The 21,766-nt window shown below is 42.6% G+C and overlaps 1 protein-coding gene across 15 annotated transcripts in view; it reads right to left on the reverse strand.

Moving 5' to 3' along the window:
* The window catches only part of vav2 (vav 2 guanine nucleotide exchange factor), a 97,897-nt gene that overhangs the window by 6,272 nt on the left and 69,859 nt on the right, over positions 1-21,766 (reverse strand). For 4 of the 15 annotated variants that reach the window (XM_025062809.1, XM_017038567.2, XM_008324916.3 and 1 more), the window contains exons 3-24: positions 20,562-20,620; positions 14,507-14,575; positions 12,875-12,980; positions 12,572-12,586; positions 12,015-12,113; positions 10,803-10,871; positions 9,351-9,451; positions 7,225-7,324; positions 6,770-6,865; positions 5,882-5,950; positions 5,693-5,779; positions 5,332-5,441; positions 5,113-5,245; positions 3,871-3,885; positions 3,428-3,537; positions 3,032-3,133; positions 2,482-2,570; positions 1,990-2,003; positions 1,851-1,869; positions 1,434-1,561; positions 437-508; positions 246-307 (exon numbers count right to left, since the gene is read on the reverse strand). In XM_025062809.1, the coding sequence (XP_024918577.1) occupies positions 246-307; positions 437-508; positions 1,434-1,561; positions 1,851-1,869; positions 1,990-2,003; positions 2,482-2,570; positions 3,032-3,133; positions 3,428-3,537; positions 3,871-3,885; positions 5,113-5,245; positions 5,332-5,441; positions 5,693-5,779; positions 5,882-5,950; positions 6,770-6,865; positions 7,225-7,324; positions 9,351-9,451; positions 10,803-10,871; positions 12,015-12,113; positions 12,572-12,586; positions 12,875-12,980; positions 14,507-14,575; positions 20,562-20,620 (1,724 nt within the window). The remainder of the gene's footprint in view (positions 1-245; positions 308-436; positions 509-1,433; positions 1,562-1,850; positions 1,870-1,989; positions 2,004-2,481; positions 2,571-3,031; positions 3,134-3,427; positions 3,538-3,870; positions 3,886-5,112; positions 5,246-5,331; positions 5,442-5,692; positions 5,780-5,881; positions 5,951-6,769; positions 6,866-7,224; positions 7,325-9,350; positions 9,452-10,802; positions 10,872-12,014; positions 12,114-12,571; positions 12,587-12,874; positions 12,981-14,506; positions 14,576-20,561; positions 20,621-21,766) is intronic. The other 11 variants (XM_017038568.2, XM_017038569.2, XM_025062807.1 and 8 more) reach the window with 7 other exon arrangements.

Genomic DNA, 21,766 nt, shown 5'->3' on the forward strand with positions numbered 1-21,766 from the left:
ACCTCGGTTTTCTGCTGGAAATGGTGTTTAATCTGAATATCTCATAGACGTCAGATGACGATGAAGAATATCAGTTAAAGCTTTAGCGAAGTTTCTCCTGCATGTTTTTCTGACTCTGAACAAGTGGTTGTTTTTTTCCCCAGGACGGTTCATTAGAAAGCTCAGCCTGGGAGTGTTGACAATGTGTCAGTACCTGAAAGACGCAGACTTCAAAAAAACCTGTACTCTCCCTTTAAGGCTCTTACCAAGGATATCCGTAGTAGTCTGTTTCCCGGGAGGACTGTCGGCTGGATAATGACTGGAACGGCTGCACAAGACAAACACAGAATAAAGAAGAGATGCGGGATGGTAATGAGCCTTTTCTCTCCACACACGTGCACTCTCACGTGCACGCAGATGAGTTACTTGTTTCTCTCAGTGGAAATGTTTAACAAACCTTTGGGTCCAAATAAGGTTTAACACAGGAGCTGGGAAAGAAGCCCGTCTTCAGAGTCTGGATCAGTTTCCCCTGGAATAAAAAACAAACAAACAAATGAAAAAAAACAAACAAACAGAACAGAAAGAAATTCAAAAGTTAACAGGGATTCTAAAATAAGAAGGTGAAAAGAAGTACATTGACAAACTTTATCTTACTTATCCACGATGTTATAATTTTGATACTACTTGGTTTAACCTTTTGGTGACCTTTCTGGGTAATTTGGTTTGTTTGTTGTTTATTTTTTGGCCAATGGCCTCAAACTACCAAACTATGTTGCATCAGATCATTAATATATGTTTTAATTGTTTTCATTTGGCCCCGTACCTAATGGTCCATGGTGTGATACTGGTCCAGATCCCAGTAGTCTGGGGTTCCACTGTATTTATTATTTGCTACAAAATACTTTTTATCGAGAATAATTAGATTACTTTATTGTCAATGTCTCCATTCGTTATGTTTATTATTGTCCAAATGACTATTAGTATGAAAAAATCAGCGCTGGTTAGACTCCTTTCATGTCATTCTTTTTGTTTTTCATTTAATTTCCTGTATGTTTTTTGTTTAATTTGCTTTTCGGAAAGAAATGGTTGAAATCCACACATTGACACGAGCAACGACGTGTAGATGGGCAGTGGAACTATGGGATATGTAGTGCACTTTCCTTTACGTTTTTTTTCTTCTGATTTACAAATTAATTAACACGTTGATTTTGACAGCCCTTCCATTTATCAACATGACTAGTTTTCTCCTACACTTTACTATGAACTGGAACATGTTTCTGGTGAACGTCCAGTTTCCCTGAGCTAATGCTTTAATTCTATTTTAATAATTATTTTACCCGGTAACTCTTTAAGATATCTATTACATCAGTTACAGTTATAAGAGATACGAATGTAGAAATACAAGTTTAAAGTGAACGCTGGGAAAATCAAATTGAACGGAAGCAGTAGATTACCTCCCACCAGGAGGTGTCGGGGTCTCCCTTCAGCAGCTCGATAAAGTCCCCTGTTTGGAAACACAGCGGTGTTTTACCCGGCGGTGTCGGTGTTCCGTGATAATTCCTCACTGCCACCATCCTCGGGCCTGTAGATACACACAGTCTGTCTGAGATCAAGTATCAAACAAACTGCTGACTTTACTACATGTATAAATTACTTTTATTAAATGACGTATTTGATTATCTAGGTGCGTAATCATCGTTTCACACAACCGAAAAGATCATCTATGTAATCTCTACCTGAGGATTTAAAACCATGATTTTAGCTTCTGTGCTGTTAAAATTTAACCACTAGATGTCAGCATAGGTCTGTCCAGATCCCAGCAGATTTATCTGACCAGAACATTCAACAGTAGAACACCGAGAGTCTCTTACCTGCAGACAAACCAGGCTCCTGTAACAATGGGTACAATAGTTATCGTTAATGATGTAAAAATAGTTAAAGTACCGACTTCATTATAAAAAATGTATGAATAATAATCTTGATTGTGATCAAATAAGAAGAGTGACTCACCAGGTCATGAGGATCTGAAAAAAAGAAAAAAAAAACATTTATTTGTAAATTTATTTAAATTTAAAAAAAAAAAAGTTTTTCTGCCTAATATGGGACTGTGTGCATCAATAAAAACATCTAAAATAATGTTTAATAATGAATTTTGTCTTTTTTAAATAATTTAACGACATTTTCAAACAAAACATTCAATATAATTTGAAAAGAAAATACTAATGTAAAAATAAGTTGGCAAATGTTTGCAGATCTATGCTAACATTTAGCGTTAATCTCAGTGATAAAACCTGGGCCAGCTGACTGGGATAGCGTCGAGCTGTGTTTCTGTTCAGACAGTTGAATTTAAACATGTGAACACACTGATCTTTACAGGAGATGAGCGGAGCGGGTTTGACCTTTCCTGGATTTAAAACCCAGCACTTTTGTAAAGTAAAAAGATGATAAAGACCAGGTTTAATCTCTGTAAATGTCACAGCGTCTTGAGGAGACCACACTCACTGATTTTACAGATGGTGATGACTTCCAGACATTCTTTATGAGCTCCTGTTCCACAGCGAGCGCAGAAGTAACCCTGGTAGAAGATGCCCCTGGACCAGGAACACAGACGCACGTGCACAGCATTAATGACAACAGGAAGTGTCCCAGACACTAATGATCTTTGTCTCAGTCCTGCTGCTGCTGCTGCTGCTGCTGAGGTTATTCCTCTTGTTCTCCTCACACATGTTCTCTCATTTCCTTTAAAAATCACAAACTGAACTTAGTCCATTACATAGGCTGAAACTGCAGCAGTTCATTTGTTCCAGAAAATGAAACAGCAGACTCTGTCATGTTGTATGCAGAGAACCATTAATCACAACAGGAGCTGGAGCAGCAGCAGGAGGTGCAGCAGGAGCAGGAGAAAAAAAAACATAAAGGGTCTCTGACCCCACTCAGGACAAGGGCAGGGCAGCCCACCCCCCACCCCCCTTGGGGGTGCTGAGTTATTAGGTTGGGGGGCGGTAGGTCAATTTAATTAATTTGACGTCAGGGAAGCAGGAAGTTCTCTCACCTCAGCAGCATCTTACAGGCTCGACAGTTGGTGTTCTTATCGAAGGTGTGCATCTGGAAGTTGTGCTGATTGGCCGTCGCTCTCTCTGGTTTGATGTTGGAGCTGGAGCAGAAGAGAGTCAATTTTATAACACCAGTTTATGGAAATCTGAATCTCTCAGAACCAACAGGACATTTTCAGGTGGAGCCCAGGTCACTTTTAATATGTGCTGCTACATCAAATCCAAATCTGACATATGGTGTTTTCAAAGATCAGGACAACCTGTGTTCATACACCGACACAAATGGACCTTCACTCTGAGTGAGGGTGTGAGTGACAGAAGTGTACCACTGCAGAGACTCTCACTCTCCTGCTATTGTTATTTGTATGTATAGTATTTGTTTCAGTTTTACTCACATTGCCATTTCAAACTGCTCCATCCACTTTCTCTTGGTGTCCTCAGTTTTACAAAAGAACTGAAAGCCCTGTTTCCCCTGCAGGTGGATCAGGTAGAAACCGTACGACCACTGCAGAGAAGATGTGAGTGAAGAGGAGGAGGAGACGAAGGACATGGAGGAAGAAATGTGTGGATGAAGGTGATGATGAATGAAAAGAAGCCAGAGAAAAATAAAAAAACACTTTACTGCAAATTATCTTTGCAAAGAAAAAAATAAAAACATTGTGTTTAAAGTTGCACTGAGAGAAACTCCACATGCTGCAGTGACGCAACCACAGAGCTGCAAATACCTCTACAGGAAAAATAAATAAAACAACACCGCAGCATTCACAGAAGAAAAAAAAAACCAACAGACCACTGAGAGAGAATGAGTGAAAGTAAACCAGTTTGAACTGGATCTTACCATTTTTCCACTGGACTGTGAGCATGCAAAAAGAAAGAGACCAGAGAAAGACCCAGTTACACATGCACACATGAGGAGACACATGCACATCCAAACACAAAAGACCAACAAGCCATGTTAGAGCGGCAGCTGCGTCAACGGCGGCCCATGATGCACTGCTGTATGACTGAATGACTCCTGTTACTGCACTGACATACAATGGTCGTCAGCACAGTCAAAACCAAATACGAGCACAAATGATCACAGGTTCAAAGGGATAGTTCAGGTTTTCATCTACACATATGCCGTGCTGACAACTGGCTGTGCGTCACCTGGTGACTTGGGACCATCAGTGAAAACGTGGTTGCCAAAGTACATGGAGAAAACTGGTGTTTTTAGCTCACAGAAACACAGTAGTCGTGATCCACAGGTTTGATGATTTTTGTGAATTGACTGTTTAAAGCCTCTATGGACTTTGGTCTGAGCTAAAATCACTGATATTCTCAATGGACTTTGGTCTGTGAGCTAAAATCATTGATTTTCTCTATGGACTTTGGTCTGTGAGCTAAAATCACTGATTTTCTCTATGGACTTTGGTCTGTGAGCTAAAATCACTGATTTTCTCTATGGACTTTGGTCTGTGAGCTAAAATCACTGATTTTCTCTATGGACTTTGGTCTGTGAGCTAAAATCACTGATTTTCTCTATGGACTTTGGTCTGTGAGCTAAAATCACTGATTTTCTCTATGGACTTTGGTCTGTGAGCTAAAATCACTGATTTTCTCTATGGACTTTGGTCTGTGAGCTAAAATCACTGATTTTCTCTATGGACTTTGGTCTGTGAGCTAAAATCACTGATTTTCTCTATGGACTTTGGTCTCAGCTAAAATCACAGATTTTCTCTATGGACTTTGGTCTGTGAGCTAAAATCACTGATTTTCTCTATGGACTTTGGTCTGAGCTAAAATCACTGATTTTCTCTATGGACTTTGGTGTCAGAGAGAGTAATAAACAGACAATTGATAAGAGATGTCCACTCTCATTTTGTAAAAAAGGAGAAATATCCCTTTATTTTTAGTCATGTCTCAGCTGACAGCCATGTCAACTTCCAACAACCCCATATAAAAAACCTGACCTATAACTTTAAACACTTCAGTTCTCCAATGACGTTCCCATCCACAAGCCACAGCGGGCAAAGTTGACTGTAGGTAGAGTCAGTTGACTTGGAGAATGTGAAGCTGCTGACATTATCTGTGGTCTCACCTTCTTCATGTCCCTGTTGTTCATGGGATCGTCAGACATCTTGTAGGACTGCAGTTCGATGATCTCCTTCAGCTCGTAGCTGTATCCTTTCCTCTTACAAACGATCACCACTTTATCGAAGAGGAAAATGTACCTGTGGAAAACACAGTCACGGTAACTCCACCTCTTGAGGGTCAGAACTACAGCCCTTTACCCTGTGCCTGCAGGTTCTGGACTCACCGGTCCTGTTTGGTTCTGTTGAGGATGGAGCAGACCTTCAGTTCTCCGTCGATCTTGGGTCGGCCGTACTCCTCCAGTCTCACCTGCTGCTTAGGTTCAGAAGCACAGGTCTGAACGTTAATGCAGTGAAGAGCAAGTGGATGAGCTGCTGTGAATAATTCACCGTCCAACCATCCAACGGTGACCTTCACATTTGTTTACATCCCCATCTTATCATTTTATTTTAAAGGTATGTCAAGTTGACCTTCAACGAGAATGTGGTCTAACAGGAAACTGGTCTGTGCTTTAAAAAGATCGGTGACCCTTACTACAAGCAGAGGTCACTGAGGTCAACTTCCTAAAACAATCATTCTCCACTTACCAGGTTTTCAATAGAACTCTGAAATTCACTGATTTTCTTCAGGGTCTCATTGTCTCTCTTCACCTCGTTGATGTACATGGCCAGATCCTGACAAAACCAAACAAACGAAATCAAGGCCAATCAGAAAATGTATCATTAATATTCTACACACACATATGTGTAAATACACACTCACACACACATACTCACCTGCATGGCCTCCAGTGCCTCCTTCAGCTGCTGTCTCTCTGGTCGATCAGTGGAGTGACTCAAAAGTTCCTGTGGAGACAAACAGACTTAATGACTCATCTGGAACCAGACGATGGTTCTGTTTGTAAAGAACCACATCAGCAGGTCTTTATTCACAGGCCCAGGACAAAGAACAGACTTCCTGTCACTTCCCTCAGCCATAACTCAGCTGTTAAAAAAGGTCATAGAACAAATGACAAGGTGAAGCAGTGAATTTTTTCTCCTCAGTGGTGAAAATGAAAAAAGAAATGACTAAAATGTCCCCTTGCCAAAACTCTGTGCTACCAACTTGGAGCCACAGCTCATTTTGGGAACCACTGTCACACCAAATAATACACACTATTGCTTTGCCCTTTTATACAAATGAAGAAGTTACTATTTACATCTGCTCTATTTTAATATAAAATCAAGAAAGAGCCTTTAATCTGTGATCCCACAGCACTGTAGCAGAGAAACCTTCAGCAAACAAAGTACATGGAGTAGGTCCAGTACAGTACTACAGTACAGTCGTACAATACAGTAGGAGGAGATACAGCAGCAGCAGTAACTGTGTTCTCATGCAAAGCAGGGAAATGGATTGAATTTAATGTGATTACTGCACTTGATGTGGGTCCAGAGAGGATCCTGGAGGGGTTTTATTCAAACACAAACAAAGCATCCACCTCTGTGTGTGTGTGTGTGTGTGTGTGTGTGTGGACCCACAGCAGCCCAGTCAATTATTAAAATGTGATTTAAATTGATGATCAATAAACAAACAGTGACTGGTAAATATTTGTGCTTCTATATGAAGTGTTGCTGCTTCTTCCTGATTACACAGTAGTTGCACAAAGGAGACATAGTGCCCCCTACCTTCAGTAGTAGGTGATACTTGAGGACCCTCTGCATCGGAACCACCAGCAGATCCTGCAGCTTAAACTTGCCTTCCTGGACCTTCATCGTACATTCCTGCAGAAGAAGAAGAAGAAAACTCAGGAAAAGACAAAAATACTGACAAAAACATATTTTCATCATTGGATCTTAATATTCAGTCTTTCACCACTGGAGGTCAGAACAGAGATGTGAGCTATTCTGTGGCGTGAGAGGAGGACCAGTGGAAAACCCTAGACCATGTCTCTCAGCAGACTGGGGACACCTCAGGAATACTTCACTTGTATTGTATTACAATTATTATGTATTATTATATTGAACACCTTTTTTTTCCCTCAAAACCTTCTGTAGTACCTCCACTGACCCCCTGGGGTCACAGCGCCCTGTGACTTTCTTCAGTTAGTTTTAAAACCCTGATTAAAGATGAAGATCTTCACCTCCACTTTGATCCTCACATCTTCTCGGGTAGCCATCAGTTCGTCCAGTGTCTTCTGAGCGTTCTCCATGTGACTGCAGTACTGACCGTAGATCAGCAAACTGCAAAATAACAGACACAGGAGACACAGAGCCTAACATTACTAAAAAAAAAAATCACAATTATCCCAAAACATTACCAGAGTTACACACTGAAGGCTGCAACTAAAATTATTTTGAGAAAATTTCATGATCTAGAAAATAAAAAATAGTAACAGCTTTAGCAATTAAAATGATGCTAATTGTTAGCTAAAGAAAACTATACATTAGTCAAATAGACAGCAGGGGCAGACGTTTCGAAGGTTCAGTTGAATATAGCTAAAGGTTAGAAAACAAAAACAGTCGAAAAGTGAAATAAAGGTCAGCATAAATTCTAACGATGTTCCTCTGCTCAGGACTCGAGGTCAGGCCTGTGAACTCAGGGCTCAGTCTTGATATTATTAATATTTTTAACAACATAAAAGAGTTGGTTAGTGAAATAAGTGTTAATTTAAAGTTTGCGTTTCTTTCAAGTCAACAGATTTGAACCACGAGGGCATTTTAAATAAAAGTTGTCTGTAAATGTGGTTTATACTATATAAGAATGTTGACTTTTTCCCTGCAGCAGCAGCAGCAGCAGCAGCAGCACCACACTGATCTCCTGTCATTGAGCAGTGATTTCAAAAATCTTCAGGTCTCGTTAGTGTTTTCTCTCTCCACAACGCATCCTCTACTCTCATCTGCCCTCCTCTCTCCTCCTTCCTCTCCTCTCGGCCCCTGCTGAAAACTAATTGATGAAGACTCACATTTATCTCCATCAGTCAGAGCTGCAGCACAAACTGTCTCTGTGAGTCCGGATCAGGTCTTAATCAGGGCCACACTCAGCTCCAGGGCCTCCAAGACAGGAGTCTCAGCTCAGCTGGGTGTGTGTGTGTGTGTGTGTGTGTTAATGATTAAAGGGTTGCAAGAAAACTGAAAACTCAGACTTCAAGGCTGTAATGTGAATTGCATGTCTGGTCAAAAAGCCCACAGTCCTACAGTACCGTCATTGTCCCTGGTTCCTGCTATTGTTTAGAATTGTTTTCTTCAGACTTGACTCACTTAGCCTAAATCAGAAGAGACTTCAGTGTTGAGTATCTCTGTTCTGTCAGTATCGGTACCCGCTCTTTAAGAACCGGGGGTGTCAGAGATAAACCTGTGACATTTTCACGACGTCTTTACGTCTCGTTGAGAAGAAGAGGAACAGAAACCGCAGCTTTGTTGTAAAGGTCAGGAGGATGAACACGCGCCGACCAAAACGGATTCTTTCTGCCAACTGTGATCCTGCGGAGGAACAGCCAGAGACTGAAATCCTCTGCTTAGAACTGATGGTTTTCCACAGAGACACGGGATAATGAGGAGAGTCTGACATGTCAATCACACTCTTAAAGAACCTGTAAATCTGTCTGAAAATAACCCAGAGAATTGGTTCGGAAAATGTCAATAAAAGGTGAGAATAGAGTGTCGCATTTGTGTTTGAATAGGAGATAAATGTTAAGTCTTTCTGTCTAAAGTTAGAAACAGAGAGAGATGAGCACAGTGACGGTTCTGTCGATGCTGCCGAGAAGGGCCAAAGTTTGGAGATAAAGCAGACCCAGGTGATGATCATGTGATATTTCATATACAGGGGTCCTCCACTTGACGTAGCTTGATAACCGTAAGAATGAGAACTCACATATGGTACACGATGTCACTCACCTACACTAACACAGTGGTAACATCATAATCTAGGACATAAAAACATCAGAAGTCTGACTTATACCTGTGGGTCATAATGAAGGGCAAACAGTTCCCAAAAAATACTCAAAAACGAAAGTGAATGTAGAACAATCCAATGTATGGTGTACAACTGGCTAATGTCGTAAAGCACCACGTGAAGACGTTTTCTTCTACTCTGTCCAAGTGTATGGTGCTAAAACCCGCCAGTTCCCTTATAAATTAGAAATGGAATTATGGGATATGGTGATGTAACCACGAGACGTCGTAGGTCTAGCATGTCCTAAATTGCTGGCACCCCTCAGCCCCCTCCTCTCTCTCCCACTGAGAAAATGGTACTGTAGGCAAAACTCACCTCTCCTTGAAGTCCAGGAAGATCTTCCCCAGGTCACTTCCTCCACTCACCATATTCAGGTCGATGGCTCGTAACAGGGCAAAGTGGACTTTGATCACATCCTAAAAAAAACAAAAAAAATCAGTCAAAGATGTATTTATAGCACCAAATACTGTATACCTGAGAATTACTAATAATGCTTCAAATACTTGCTCATGTTTCCAAACAATTATCACTTCACATCAGACTTACTAATGACGAATCAGCGGCAATACATCAGCTGTTCTTTGCAAAAGTGAGATTGAAAACGACTCTGACGCTGATAAATATTGATATCATGGTTTTCTTGCCAAGTGTCAGTGAAGAAACAGGGAAAGAACTTGACGTCTCTCTCCAGACCAGGCTGTGTCAGTAGTCCTGGTCATTTAAAGGTACAGTCTGTAGTTTTATTCAATCATTCTGGTATTTTGTGTTTATCAACATTGAGAATGTAGCTTCCTTACCGGGCCTGTAGGGGGAGCTAAGTACACATATAAATGCCTATCCCATTATTCACATATTCTGGTGCATTGTTTTAAACTAATGTGACTGTGAACTAAGACTTCTCCACCAAGAGCTAAGGAAACATTCAGACTGGTCACTGACGTCCACTGGATGGAGGTTAGAGGGAGCTGCTATCGGGTCGGTCAGCCGACCCGATAGCAGCTCGGTCAGCTGTACAAGCTCGGTCAGCTGTACAAGTAGGTCGCTTGTTAGCATCCCGCCAGTAGCATCCCGCCAGTAGCATCCCGCCAGTAGCATTTCATTCCGGGAGGCAGTCTTCACAAAGGAAGCTAACACTGCTAACATCATAAGCATCTCTTCTCCATTTGTTTATACACATGCTGTATAGTTAATGTCATTTTATACTGGTCAATAGAAAGAAAACACGAAAAAAATCAGAGAGAAGGTAAAAATGTTGACAATGCTCACAGGAAAGAAACAGCAATGTAACAACTATTTGTGTCACCTACTGGGTGCTCATAGAAGTACATGTGTTAGTTATCAAACTAAATAAATTAGATGAAAATTAAACAGTCAAGGTGTTGAGGTTGTCAGTCTAGTCCAGTGTGAAATGTTGCCATCTGTCCACTTTTCTCCAGTAGGGGGAACTCAAAACAGAATCTGTATGCAGATATGAACTAAGAGAAATCCTAAACACTGCAGTTGGTCCTAATGCAGCTCTACGCTCATTTCTGTTTGTAATAAAGCAGAAGTGTTTTGTAGTCCCATGATGATGAAGTTGCAGAAGTGCAGCAGAAAGTGCAAAACTTAAGGGACAATAAATTGTGAAAGTGCACCATCAACAACAGTTGAATTAAAAAGAACAGCGGTGGGCAGTCTAATTTATTTAATTGAAAATAATAAATTTAAAGAGGTAATAAAATAACAAAAATGCTCTGATCAGCACACAACTTAAAATAAACAGTTCACCTCCAGGTTTACAAAGATGGCCTCCATGTCCTGAGGACTCAGGACTTGTCTCAGTGGAATCATGTAGTTCTACAGAAAAGACAAAAGGGTCAATGATAATCATTATTACTGGGCAGAGAAAATGTAGTCTGGTTCAAACTTAACATGGCAGTTGGAGGAAGCAGGGGCCGACTCTCACACACCAGACCTCATAGAGAAAATCAGTGTTTTTACTCATTGGGACGCAGCAGTTGTTGATTTTCCACTGCCTCCTCAGTTGGTCCAAATGTGTTAACAATGGACTTTGTTCTGTGAGCTAAAATCACTGATTTTCTCTATGGACTGGTCTGTGGGCTACAATCACAGATTTTCTCTACGGACTTTGGTCTGAACTAAAATCACTGATTTTCTCTGTGGACTTTGGTCTGTGAGCTAAAATCACTGATTTTCTCTATTGACTTTGGTCTGAGCTAAAATCACTGATTTTCTCTATGGACTGGTCTGTGAGCTACAATCACAGATTTTCTCTATGGACTTTGGTCTGAACTAAAATCACTGATTTTCTCTATGGGCATCTGTATTGTCTGTTAGACAGTATGAGAGTATGTATGAGTGAGTGAATAAAACCTGCTGCTAATTCCTGTCTGAAAAAAAATTAAATAATGAACATATTTTGATGATTTTTTAAGACTGAATTTGATGGGAATTTCATACATACTGTATATTCTTTCTCTGGATAAAGAAATAAAATTGCTCCTATAAACGTTGTCATAATTGTGTCAATACCTGCATATGAATCAGCAGCAGCATCTATAAACTGGTCTTTCAGCAGCAGTCGTAAACACCTGTCAGTCAGTCTGCGTGGATGATTTGTCGTCCACACAGACTGTTCCGTTTTTTATGGTCTTCAGATTTTATCGTCATCACAACAACAAATGAATCAAACAGGAAAAGACCAGGGGTTTAATTAACCTGCACTCAATTAAAGCTAACGAGCCATCTGAACTCAGGCAGGCTATTTGTTCTCACTCAGCCCGAGTAAGACACACACACACATTTACACATCACACACATTTACATGACAGAGCAGGAGGCTGGTGTGAAGTGTGAGTGTCGTCAGGAGAGAACATTATTATTATTATTAATATTATTATTATTATTAGATGACATTAGACAATGAAGTGTGAGAGAGGGAGAACAGACAGGGAGAACAGAGAGGGGAGGTTGTCTCACCTTCTCAATGTCTTCTAGAGTCTTGTAATATTTGGCTTCTGTCTCCTGAATTTCCACCAAGCAGCAGTTTCTCTTGTCGTCTTCTGTCATTCCCATTTTCTACAAAAGACCAGAGCAGTCAGGACAAGATGGACAGGACTGGACTTCTCTGGGACAAGGACTGTGTCATTCACCACGTCCTCAATTATCAGGTGTTAACAGGTCATGATTTCATAGGAGGCCAGGTCCAGGTGCAGGTCCTGGTCATATTCACCAGTTGTTAACAGAATAGAATAGAATATTCTTTATTGTTGTTATTTATCTAACTGTAGGTGAATGAGGTTATTTATATTTCACACTTTTATATTTCAACGGACTCATGGTCCAGACTGTGGATCAGTTAGTTGAACGGGTAATAATGGAGAAGAAAGAGGAGAAGGAGGAGGAGGAGTAGCAGGAGCAGGATGGAAACAAGCAGCAGGAGAAGAACTGGGACTAGAAGTTAGAAGGAGGAAAAGCTGATGAACAAGGAGAAGGATAAGGAGGAAAGCAGGAGGAGGAGAAAGAGGAGAACTCACCTGCATGTATCTGATCTGCAGCATGAGGAGAGTAAAGCAGTGAAGGTCAAAGCTCAGCAGAAATTTAATTTAATCAGATTTGGTTTTGAAATGAACAAATTCCTGTCATTTGAAACATTTACATTGGGTCTGTTTTGGGACTTTAGAAATTATTTTTCCCATCATCCCTATTCATATCGATGACATCACTTCCTGTTTGATTCTCTCATACAGATAAATTTGGTGTCATGTTTGATGTAAAAATGTCCACAGAGTGATGATGACATCACCAGTGAACCCACCGAGGAGTCTGCTCGCTCTTACCATGGGTTGTCGAACTTCCACCCTGATAATGTCCTCGTAGATGTCGTCTCCATCGTCCTCGCAGGGGACGCAGTCGTAGATGTCGTCTTCACCAAGGTCATGTTCACTGTGGGGAGACAGACACACACACACACACGGATGAGATACTTACTAATGTCATTATTGTCGATTAAACCAAAAAACTGAAGTCAACGGTGAACACAGGAGACAGCAGAATCGAACTACAGACCTGCGGTGATGTCACTGACTGACATTTGTCTTTAATGAAATGCTTCTGACCTTTGATTATTGGAGCAGCCTGTGGAGAGAGTGAAGCCTGGAGCTGATGCTGCTCCTCAGAACACAGGAGGTCCAAGATGTCATTGATTTTTTCAACATGGTCATGTGACTCGTTTATTTCCCAGAAACCTTAGTGTTTAACCCAACATGTTTACACTGTTTGAACAAAATCCTTCACTTCCATGTTCAACTAATCCGAGGTCATCAGAGGTCAACACAGCCGGGTTCCGCGTAACAATTCAGCAGCTACCCAAATAAACAGCAAACATTAGCATTTTCACTGTTACTAACACAGCTAATGGTTAACTGTTAAGTATGACTAAAAGTTACAGGACTAAACCTGAGATAGCTGAAAGTTAGCCCGAACAAAACCTCAATATGAACTTAAAAACTCAACTCAGATTTAGCCATAGTTATAACTATGGCCTTAATGATTCAACATGTTGTTGATTCTAATGTTAAAACTCAGGGTTTTTAGAGAAAATATTTTCCTCGTTTCCTCTGAACAGCAGAGAGAAGATGTTTGTCTGAGTGGAGCTTCAGCAGCTCAGCTCCAAGCTGCAGACGCTGAAACCTGAGCCAATTGCTTCCAGTCTTTTTCTCATTGATTTTCCCTGTGAAGCTGCCACAGGGATTAAATGGAGCAACAAAGTACAAAAGAGGACGACGGCGAGGTTAACACATGCTGTTGGTTCTCCAACGTACTGTAAACCCAGGTCTCAGAGGAGAACAGACTCAGTCAGGCCTGAGAAGAAAGAGGAGCAGAGAACTCCTGACTCCAGAGGAGGTGAAGGTGAGGAGGAGCAGCCCTGGTCCACCTGAACCAGACTGTAGTGGAAACATTAGCTTAGCTGGACTCCAATTATATCAAACATTTTTACATGCTTTAAGTGTCTCCTGGAAATAGTTCTGGGACCTTTGTATATTTGTATCACCCAATTGAGTGAAGCAGTAGAAAAGAGATACAGGAAAGGGGAAAAAAAATAAAATATGAACATCTTCAGTCACACAGTCTTAGCCTCTTCATACAGAACAGAACAGTAAAGACCAGTTGGTGGCTGAACTGAATACTACGACTTCACAGTACTTATTCCAGAGGAACATTTAAATGTTACAAAGAGGAAAACAAACAAATGATCAAATGATGTCAAACAGTAACTCAGAGTCAGCCAAATGTTTACTGTATAAAAATGATCTAAATCAGTTAGAACTACAAAGTTAGAACTTTTTTGTTGTTTTCATGGGGAAAATTTAAAGACGAATCAGGAGATTTGATTTAATTAAGTTTCGACTCCTGATGGAGACATCAAACCTGTGTGTGTGTGCGTGTGTAAGTGTATCACGCAAACTCACTCTGCCAGCTCCTCCAGGCTCCTGTAGACGTCATCCTCGTTAAGAGCTGTGTCCTCTGATGGAAAGGGCCTGATAACACACACACAAACAAAGAAAGACAGTTAACAACTTGTTCCGAAAGTCCACTGGCAGTTCCCCAGTGACCCAGCAGGGGGCCAGAGCCACCACTTTGGGCAGCACCGGTGTGTTTTCTTTTGTTTCCACCCACACAGTGAGATGTGTTAAAATCTGGAACTGATGCTGTGACGCTGTGAGGACCAGCAGGTTTCTGAAGCTGCTGTTCACCAAAATATTATTTATTTTTATCATATCAAACATACATTATAATATATAATACACATATATTCATTGTTTTTTGTTGGGAACCTTCCACACAGACCTGGAATGTGGAAATGTTTTTTAAAAAAGATTCATGATTCCATAAGAGTGAAAACAGCATACAGTTGATGGAACTGATTCAGATGGAACTGTTTTTTTACTCTTTAACTTTAACTGAATTACAGAGGTTCACCCTCCGCTTTGTTCATCATTATTACTGTTGTTGTCGTTGACAGTCTGCTGCTGTATCTCTGATCTCCTTCAAAACTCTCACTGTTTGCTTGTTTTTTATCCTGCGTCAGTAAAAAAAAAACCCACTGAAAGCTTGACCTTGACTCCTGCTGTAAAATCTAGATACAGGATTTGCTTTCATGAGAGCCTCCACAACATCACGCACATGCATGTGCACATGCACACACAAACTGTAAATAGAAATATAAAAGAAAACCGGTCAAAAAGGGGGAAAATGAGAACAAAAAGAGGAGCCGCCTCCTGTCACTTCATCGGAGACTTGTTCCCGATCGGTTGGGGTTTGTTTTTTCTGTGGACAGAGTGGTCATTTTATTTAGTCCGCAGTGGCTAAAAGACCAGGCCCACCAGTAAGACGCAGCGTACTGGCGAGCCATACTTTCTCTGACAATCCTTCTCCACAGTTCCATTGGGTCACTTCTGTTTTCCAGTCCCTGTATTCATTGACTCCACGGCAGATGGGAACTTTTTAGACTTTCCTCCTGCAGGTCGGGATCCCGACCGAAGCTCTAGCTTTGCCCCCATTATGTCATGTCTTCATCAGCCAGCTTGTCATCCAGTTACCACCTCCAGCCTAATGGCCAGAAGGAGAGTGCCAACCATGACTTGGGAACCGTCCGCCGTTGTGTGACCAGCCGCAACTCAGCTTCACGGAGTCCGTTCCTTCTCTGGGTGGAATACGCACATAATTCCTTGACATCGTCAGCCACAGGTATGTGACCTTTCATGGCATCTCTTGGATATCACCCTCCTGTTTTCCCTGAGCAGGAGGTGGAGGTGGCTGTTCCATTAGTGCAGGAGAACATCAACTGGTCCCGCAGATTCTGAAGAGTGGCAAGGACCGCCCTGATACAGGCCAAGTCGAAAGCAAAGGAGTCTGCAGACAGACATCGCTCCTGCTCCATCCTACCAAACTGGACAGAAGGTGTGGTTATCCACTGAGGACATTCCCCTTCAGACAGAGCATTGTAAGTTGGCACCTCAGTTCAATGGGCTCTATGAGATCGAGAGGATCATCGGGCCGTCTGCAGTCCACCTGAAGCGTTCCCCATCCCTTAGGACAGTGTTTCCTGAACTTTTTTTCTGAGGACCCATTTTAAAAGTCAATAGACATTATTCGCCTCATGGGAAACATGATGTGAGACAACCCAAAAAAGAACTCTAGCGACCCACCAGAGGGTCGCAACCCAGTCTTTGGGAAACTTTGCCTTAGGATACACCCCGCCTTCCACATATCACGACTCAAGCCAGTGACCTCCAGACCTTTGTGAAGGTAAAAGTTAGCATACTAGGCATTTAAAGTGTGTCCATGGGAAGCTAAAGCTTAGTGCATTAAACTGTGAAGGATTTCCCGCAGAAACCTACGACACGCCACACTACACAATAATACAACGTAGCCAGCAATAGAATAGTTAAGGGTATTGGAGGTATTTGTAGACTGTATTCGTGATGTAACGATGAACTGCAGGACCGAGGGGTCAACAGAGGAGCCCTCCACTCACTCTGTGAAGAAGTGCTTCAGTCATTTTCACAAAATCCATCTTTAGTTGGAGCTACGTTGCACATTTGAATTCATCAAGTGTAATACATGCTAATCTTAGATGTGTGGCAGATGACTGTTGTTCCTGCACAGTCTGCAGAAACACTAAAATCATCACATTGTTTCCTCAGCGCTGCAGCAGAGCTGTTGCTGACGCTCTCAGAATCCTGGGCACGTCTGGAATCCAGAACCAATTCACCTCAGTCCAGCAGCAACACTTTTCACTCAGCAAAAACAATGAAGGTTTGAAATGTTTGCCCCGCAGCAGCAGCAGCTGTGTCTTTTCTGTCTCCAAAAAATGAATTTAGAGAATTTAGATGTTTGTATGTCTTTATACATTTTAACACACTGCATTACTGCAGTCATTTTCTTTTGTCCCTTGCAGAAGAATTATTTTATTTATGAACCCACTTGCCTCTAGTGAGGACAGAGTGATTTCTTAAACCTCAATTTCTTCGACTCAGAGGATGATGGTCATGTGACTCTCCTCCCTCCCTGGGTCATCGGCTGACTTCATTCCATGTCTGACTCCATTAGAACCTCTGTTCTTCAGCAGATAATTACAAGTGTTAACATGAAAAACATAATAACAAGGAAAGAAAAAAGAAAAAGGAGAAACCCATCTGCTCATGTGTTTCCTCTCACACTGTTGTCTGTGTGTAAGTGTGTGTGTGTGTGTGAACTCACACACTCCCTCCTGAGCTCAATAACACTCCCACATCTTCGTCGTCCTCCAATGAAATGAGCATTATATTATGAGATATTAATGGAGTCCTGCAGGGGCCGCCTTAATTACACACTGGTTTGTGGAGACCACGTTCTCCGGTGGTACCAACCGCAGTGTTGATGTTCTGCAGAGGACAACAGCTTCCAAAGCTGCAGTTTTTCTCTCTCTCAAACAGCACCATCAGGACCAATAGACGCAGAGCCAGAACTTCATCAGGTCTCCTCTGATGAGCTGCAGCTGAGCCACAGAAGAGGAGGAGGAGGAACTCTGGAAGCCTTTTGTCAGTAAGACAAAAACTTCACGTCCGAGTCATTACAGAACCGGAATCGTAATCAGAGGATTGAAGGTTCAAAGGGTCTTCCTTAGCGTTTGGTCTTTGTTCTTGTTCCTGCTCGTGTCTTAATGTGTGTATTCTAATTAAAAACCTCTCAGTTCTCTTCCGTCTCACGCACCAATCAGTTCCACATGTGAATGAACTCGTGCCGCCTTCATGAGTTCAGTGGCCGTGAAGAAAACTTCATATGTGACGTGATTAATGCAGTGATAATGTGTGTGAAAAAATTCAGTGTCGTGAGGGAGGAAGACTTCAACACTGTGGCTCTTCCTCCATCACCCCCTCCTCCTCCAACTCCTCCCATCAGTGCTGCTGTCTTTGTTCCTAGCATCAGTACAGTCTAATACTGGTTCTTGTACACTCTGGTGCTAGTCCCAGAACTAGTCCCTGGTGCTGGTCACTCTACCTCCTGGACAACTGTACAGTCTGGTGCTGGTCGTGGTGCAGTCCAGTGTCAGTCTCTGTAAAGTCCTGTGTCTACTGTCTACTTTGGTCTAGGGTGCACACACACTACAGCCAGATGCTCCGTGCCGTGCTACGACATGTTTAAGTAGTCTGGACTCAACCCCACAACCTTCTTGGCACTACCCACTGACCCACAGCTACGTCTAGAGAGTCATGTCAGGTGTTGACATGACCCGGCGAGTGATGTCAGTGTGAGCTGTACAGTACAGTCAGCAGGACTTGGACAGGGACACTGACGGAGACAGGAACACAAGGAACCTGATTACAGTGAACACACGTCAGTGTCCAGATCAATGAAGCTCAACAGAACATCAATGGACCTGCCTGTGGACGAGTGGGTCTGAGACTGAACACAGTGACCCAGCCGTGGAGTACAACAGCAGCGGCAGAGGCCTCACCTGCAGGCTAATGGTCGACCAATTCACTAAGGTCATCATTTATAGACTGTCCTAACATTGAGTCAGGAGACCACCAATGTCACACAGATTGGTTAGATGGTCATTTGTCTGGTTATATGTTGGCAACGGTTTGATAACGTCAGACCTGTGCAAAACTACGGCTCGTGGGCCAGATATGACCCATAAGGCTTTCTAATGCAGCCCACCAAACACTGGTTCACCAGGTATGGTGACTGAGATGATGGTCAATCCTTCTGTTTCGTGCATTACAATGACGTGCCTGTCATTTCATGTCATTAAATATCGGCAGACAGTAAAAGTGCCAAATTATTTTTAAAAATATTTAGGGTTCTTCCTGTGCATTTTATTGTGAACCTCATTATGGCCCGTGAGCCAAAGACTTTTCCCACCGCTAAATTTGACGGTTGCTTAGTTGGTTGGTGAGTAGTTAGGCGACATGAGGAGAAGAAGGAAAGGAAAGTGAACTCCTTGTCATAGTGACACTGGACACAACCAAATGTGACCTCTGCTTTTAACCCATCACCAAAGTGAACAGTGGGCAGCTTTAAGCTCCCGGGGAGCAGTGTGTGGGGACGGTGGACTCAAATCTGAAACCTTCCGGACCCAAGTCTGAGTCCTTAACCACTAAGCCACCACAGCCCCAGAGGAAGGAGAAGGAGGCGGGGCTTCAGTCTAATTGTTTCAAACGCCAGTCAGACACAGGTCATTTCACTCTATTAAAAATGCAGTGATTTCTTATAAAGGTCGGGGATTAACTTATGAACTAACAGAGTCATGCTTCACTGATCCTCCTGAGGCTGAATCTGTGCTCCATTATTTCTGTGTAAGATCAGGGACAGAGATCAGAGGTCAATATAAAACCCCTAAACCTGGAGCAAAACTTTTTATGTGGTGACGACGTCAGCAGTCCTCCAGTTAAAGGACAGTGAGTCCACCTCAACTCTGAGCTCTGACCCAGAAGGGTGAGGAGCTGAGGTCTAATTAATAGTTTACAGATTGATCTATATTCAGATTCATTTAGTTGAATATAAAGTGAGTCAGGGCTGAAACAGTAACGACTTTCATCTACACTCAGGTCAGACTGTCATTGATTTCTGACACCTGGAGAGAAACGAGTCAGCAGGTTAGTTAAACCCTTCCTCTCTCTCTCTCTCTCTCTCTCTCTCTCTCTCCTTTATTTTCCTGGCACGCCTCCTAATGGCCTCGCTCCATCAACTCATTACTCAGATGGAGAAAATTGCCCTTTATGTGGCGCCGATGAGCCAGTGAGCTCTGAACAGATTGAGCAAATGAGGAGAAATCAGAGACTCATTTTAGGCCTGATAAAGCACAAGAGTGAAGGAATGAAGGAGTGAAGGGAGGGTGGGGGGCCTAAGGAGTGAGTGAGTGATGGAGTGAAGGAGCGGAGGCGTCAAGGAGTGAATGAGTGATAGAGTGAAGGAGCGGAGGAGTAATTGATTCTCTCTCTGCCATAAATACCATCTTAGAAAAATGACATTCACACCTTCAACACTTGGACAGAAGCTGCTTCTGCAACAGGAAACAGACAGAGTGATGGATGGTGGCTGGTCTGTCTTTATCTGACCAAAGAAGGAAGGGAGGTGGGAAAAAAAGAGAAACCAGGATGTAATGAAGGAGCTGAGGAGAGTAAACAAGAAGGAGAAAAAGGTGAATGATAGAATCAGGAAGTTTAGGTAGAAGGTGGTAACTGAGGTATGAAGGGGGGGAGGAGGTTAGGTAGCTGGGTAGGAGGTAAGGACATAGGGAAGGAGGACAACCAAAATCCATTTCCTGTTGGTCAGTCTCTATTACCCTGACGTTTGTATCGCCTAAATCACACAGCTACAGATTGTAAAGTTCCTACAACAGCAGCAGGTTCTGGTTCTGACCAGGGCTTGAGGTTCAGTCAGGTTAACACCAGTGAGTGTGACCTGGGTTATTAAAGACAGAGGTCAAATGTCAAAAGTGAGCAAAAAAAAACAACAAAAAAAACAAACACTGACCTGATGCCTTTGTTCTGAGCGATGCTGTGGTGGGAAATCCTGGAGAGAGCGGAGATCACCTGAAGAACACACACAGACAAAAACAGCCTTAATATATCATATTGACACGTGTGGTCGTACCACCTCCCTCCTGTGTCCATCACATCACAGCAGTTCTTACAGGAACCTCCAACAACACAGTTAACGAAAAAAACAAAACTGATTTGATATTCATTTACTGCTGACCTTCAACGACCTGAGAAGCTCAGAAAACAGAAGGTTTTTGTATTTGATTTAGTTTTTAACTACAGCAGTTCAGTGACGGAGCCACAGATCCTCCAGTGTTCCCAGTTCTCCCAGTACTCGATTCAAGCTGGTGTGTACATTCACCCTTCAGACCTTTGAAAACTAGACGATGATCTTCAACAACATTGACCAATGGAAGAATTGTATCCATCAGCTGACTCTTCACCATCTGGTTGTTTCTCAGCCTCAGGGAGGCGGCCCCACCTGTGTCCCTGCTAACAGGGACGGGGCTGAAAAATCACAGTTAAATGATGCTCTTGAATTCATGACTATAATTCCACCAAACAGCTCAGGGTAGTTGGAGAGTGTTGTATTAGTGTGTGTGTGTGTGTGGAGGTAAGAGGATTTTAACGGGAGGCAGGAGGTGCAGCACCTGTCGAGGAGAAGACGTTGAGATAACAGTTTTCTCCTCCTGCTTCAGGAGGCATCTGGCTTTGTCACGGTGCTGAGGAGGAAATACACCCAGGAGGAGGAAGTGCAGGAGTGGCTTTATTGGCTGCGTGTGTGTGCAGTTTCTCCTCATCTTCCTGAGCAGGGACATGTGGAGCCAGTGAACAGGACCATCTGTCTCTGTCTCAGCCATCAGCACACTCTCAGGTCTCTCATGTCTCTCAGCTTCAGACCAAATAATCCTGCACACTAAGCTCCAGCCTCTAAAATCTGGAAAAGAGGAGGAGCAAGGAGGAGAGCAGACAAGGAGGGTCAGACCAGTGTGTGTTGGTGTGTGTGGTCAGCTCCGTGATTGGTCCAGGTTTTGATCCTGTCTGTCTTCTCTGATCTTCAGCTTCAGTCAAATCCTTTGATTCTATGAATATTATTCACATCCTTCTCATCTCCTTCTCCTTGGGGGGTCTAGACTCACTCTGAGAGGAGGGTCGGGGGGGGGGGGGGGGGCGGAGGGGATACACTTCCCCCACGCG

This window comes from Cynoglossus semilaevis, chromosome 14 (genome assembly GCF_000523025.1).
Source record: "Cynoglossus semilaevis isolate Cse_v1.0 chromosome 14, Cse_v1.0, whole genome shotgun sequence".
NCBI lineage: Eukaryota > Metazoa > Chordata > Actinopteri > Pleuronectiformes > Cynoglossidae > Cynoglossus > Cynoglossus semilaevis.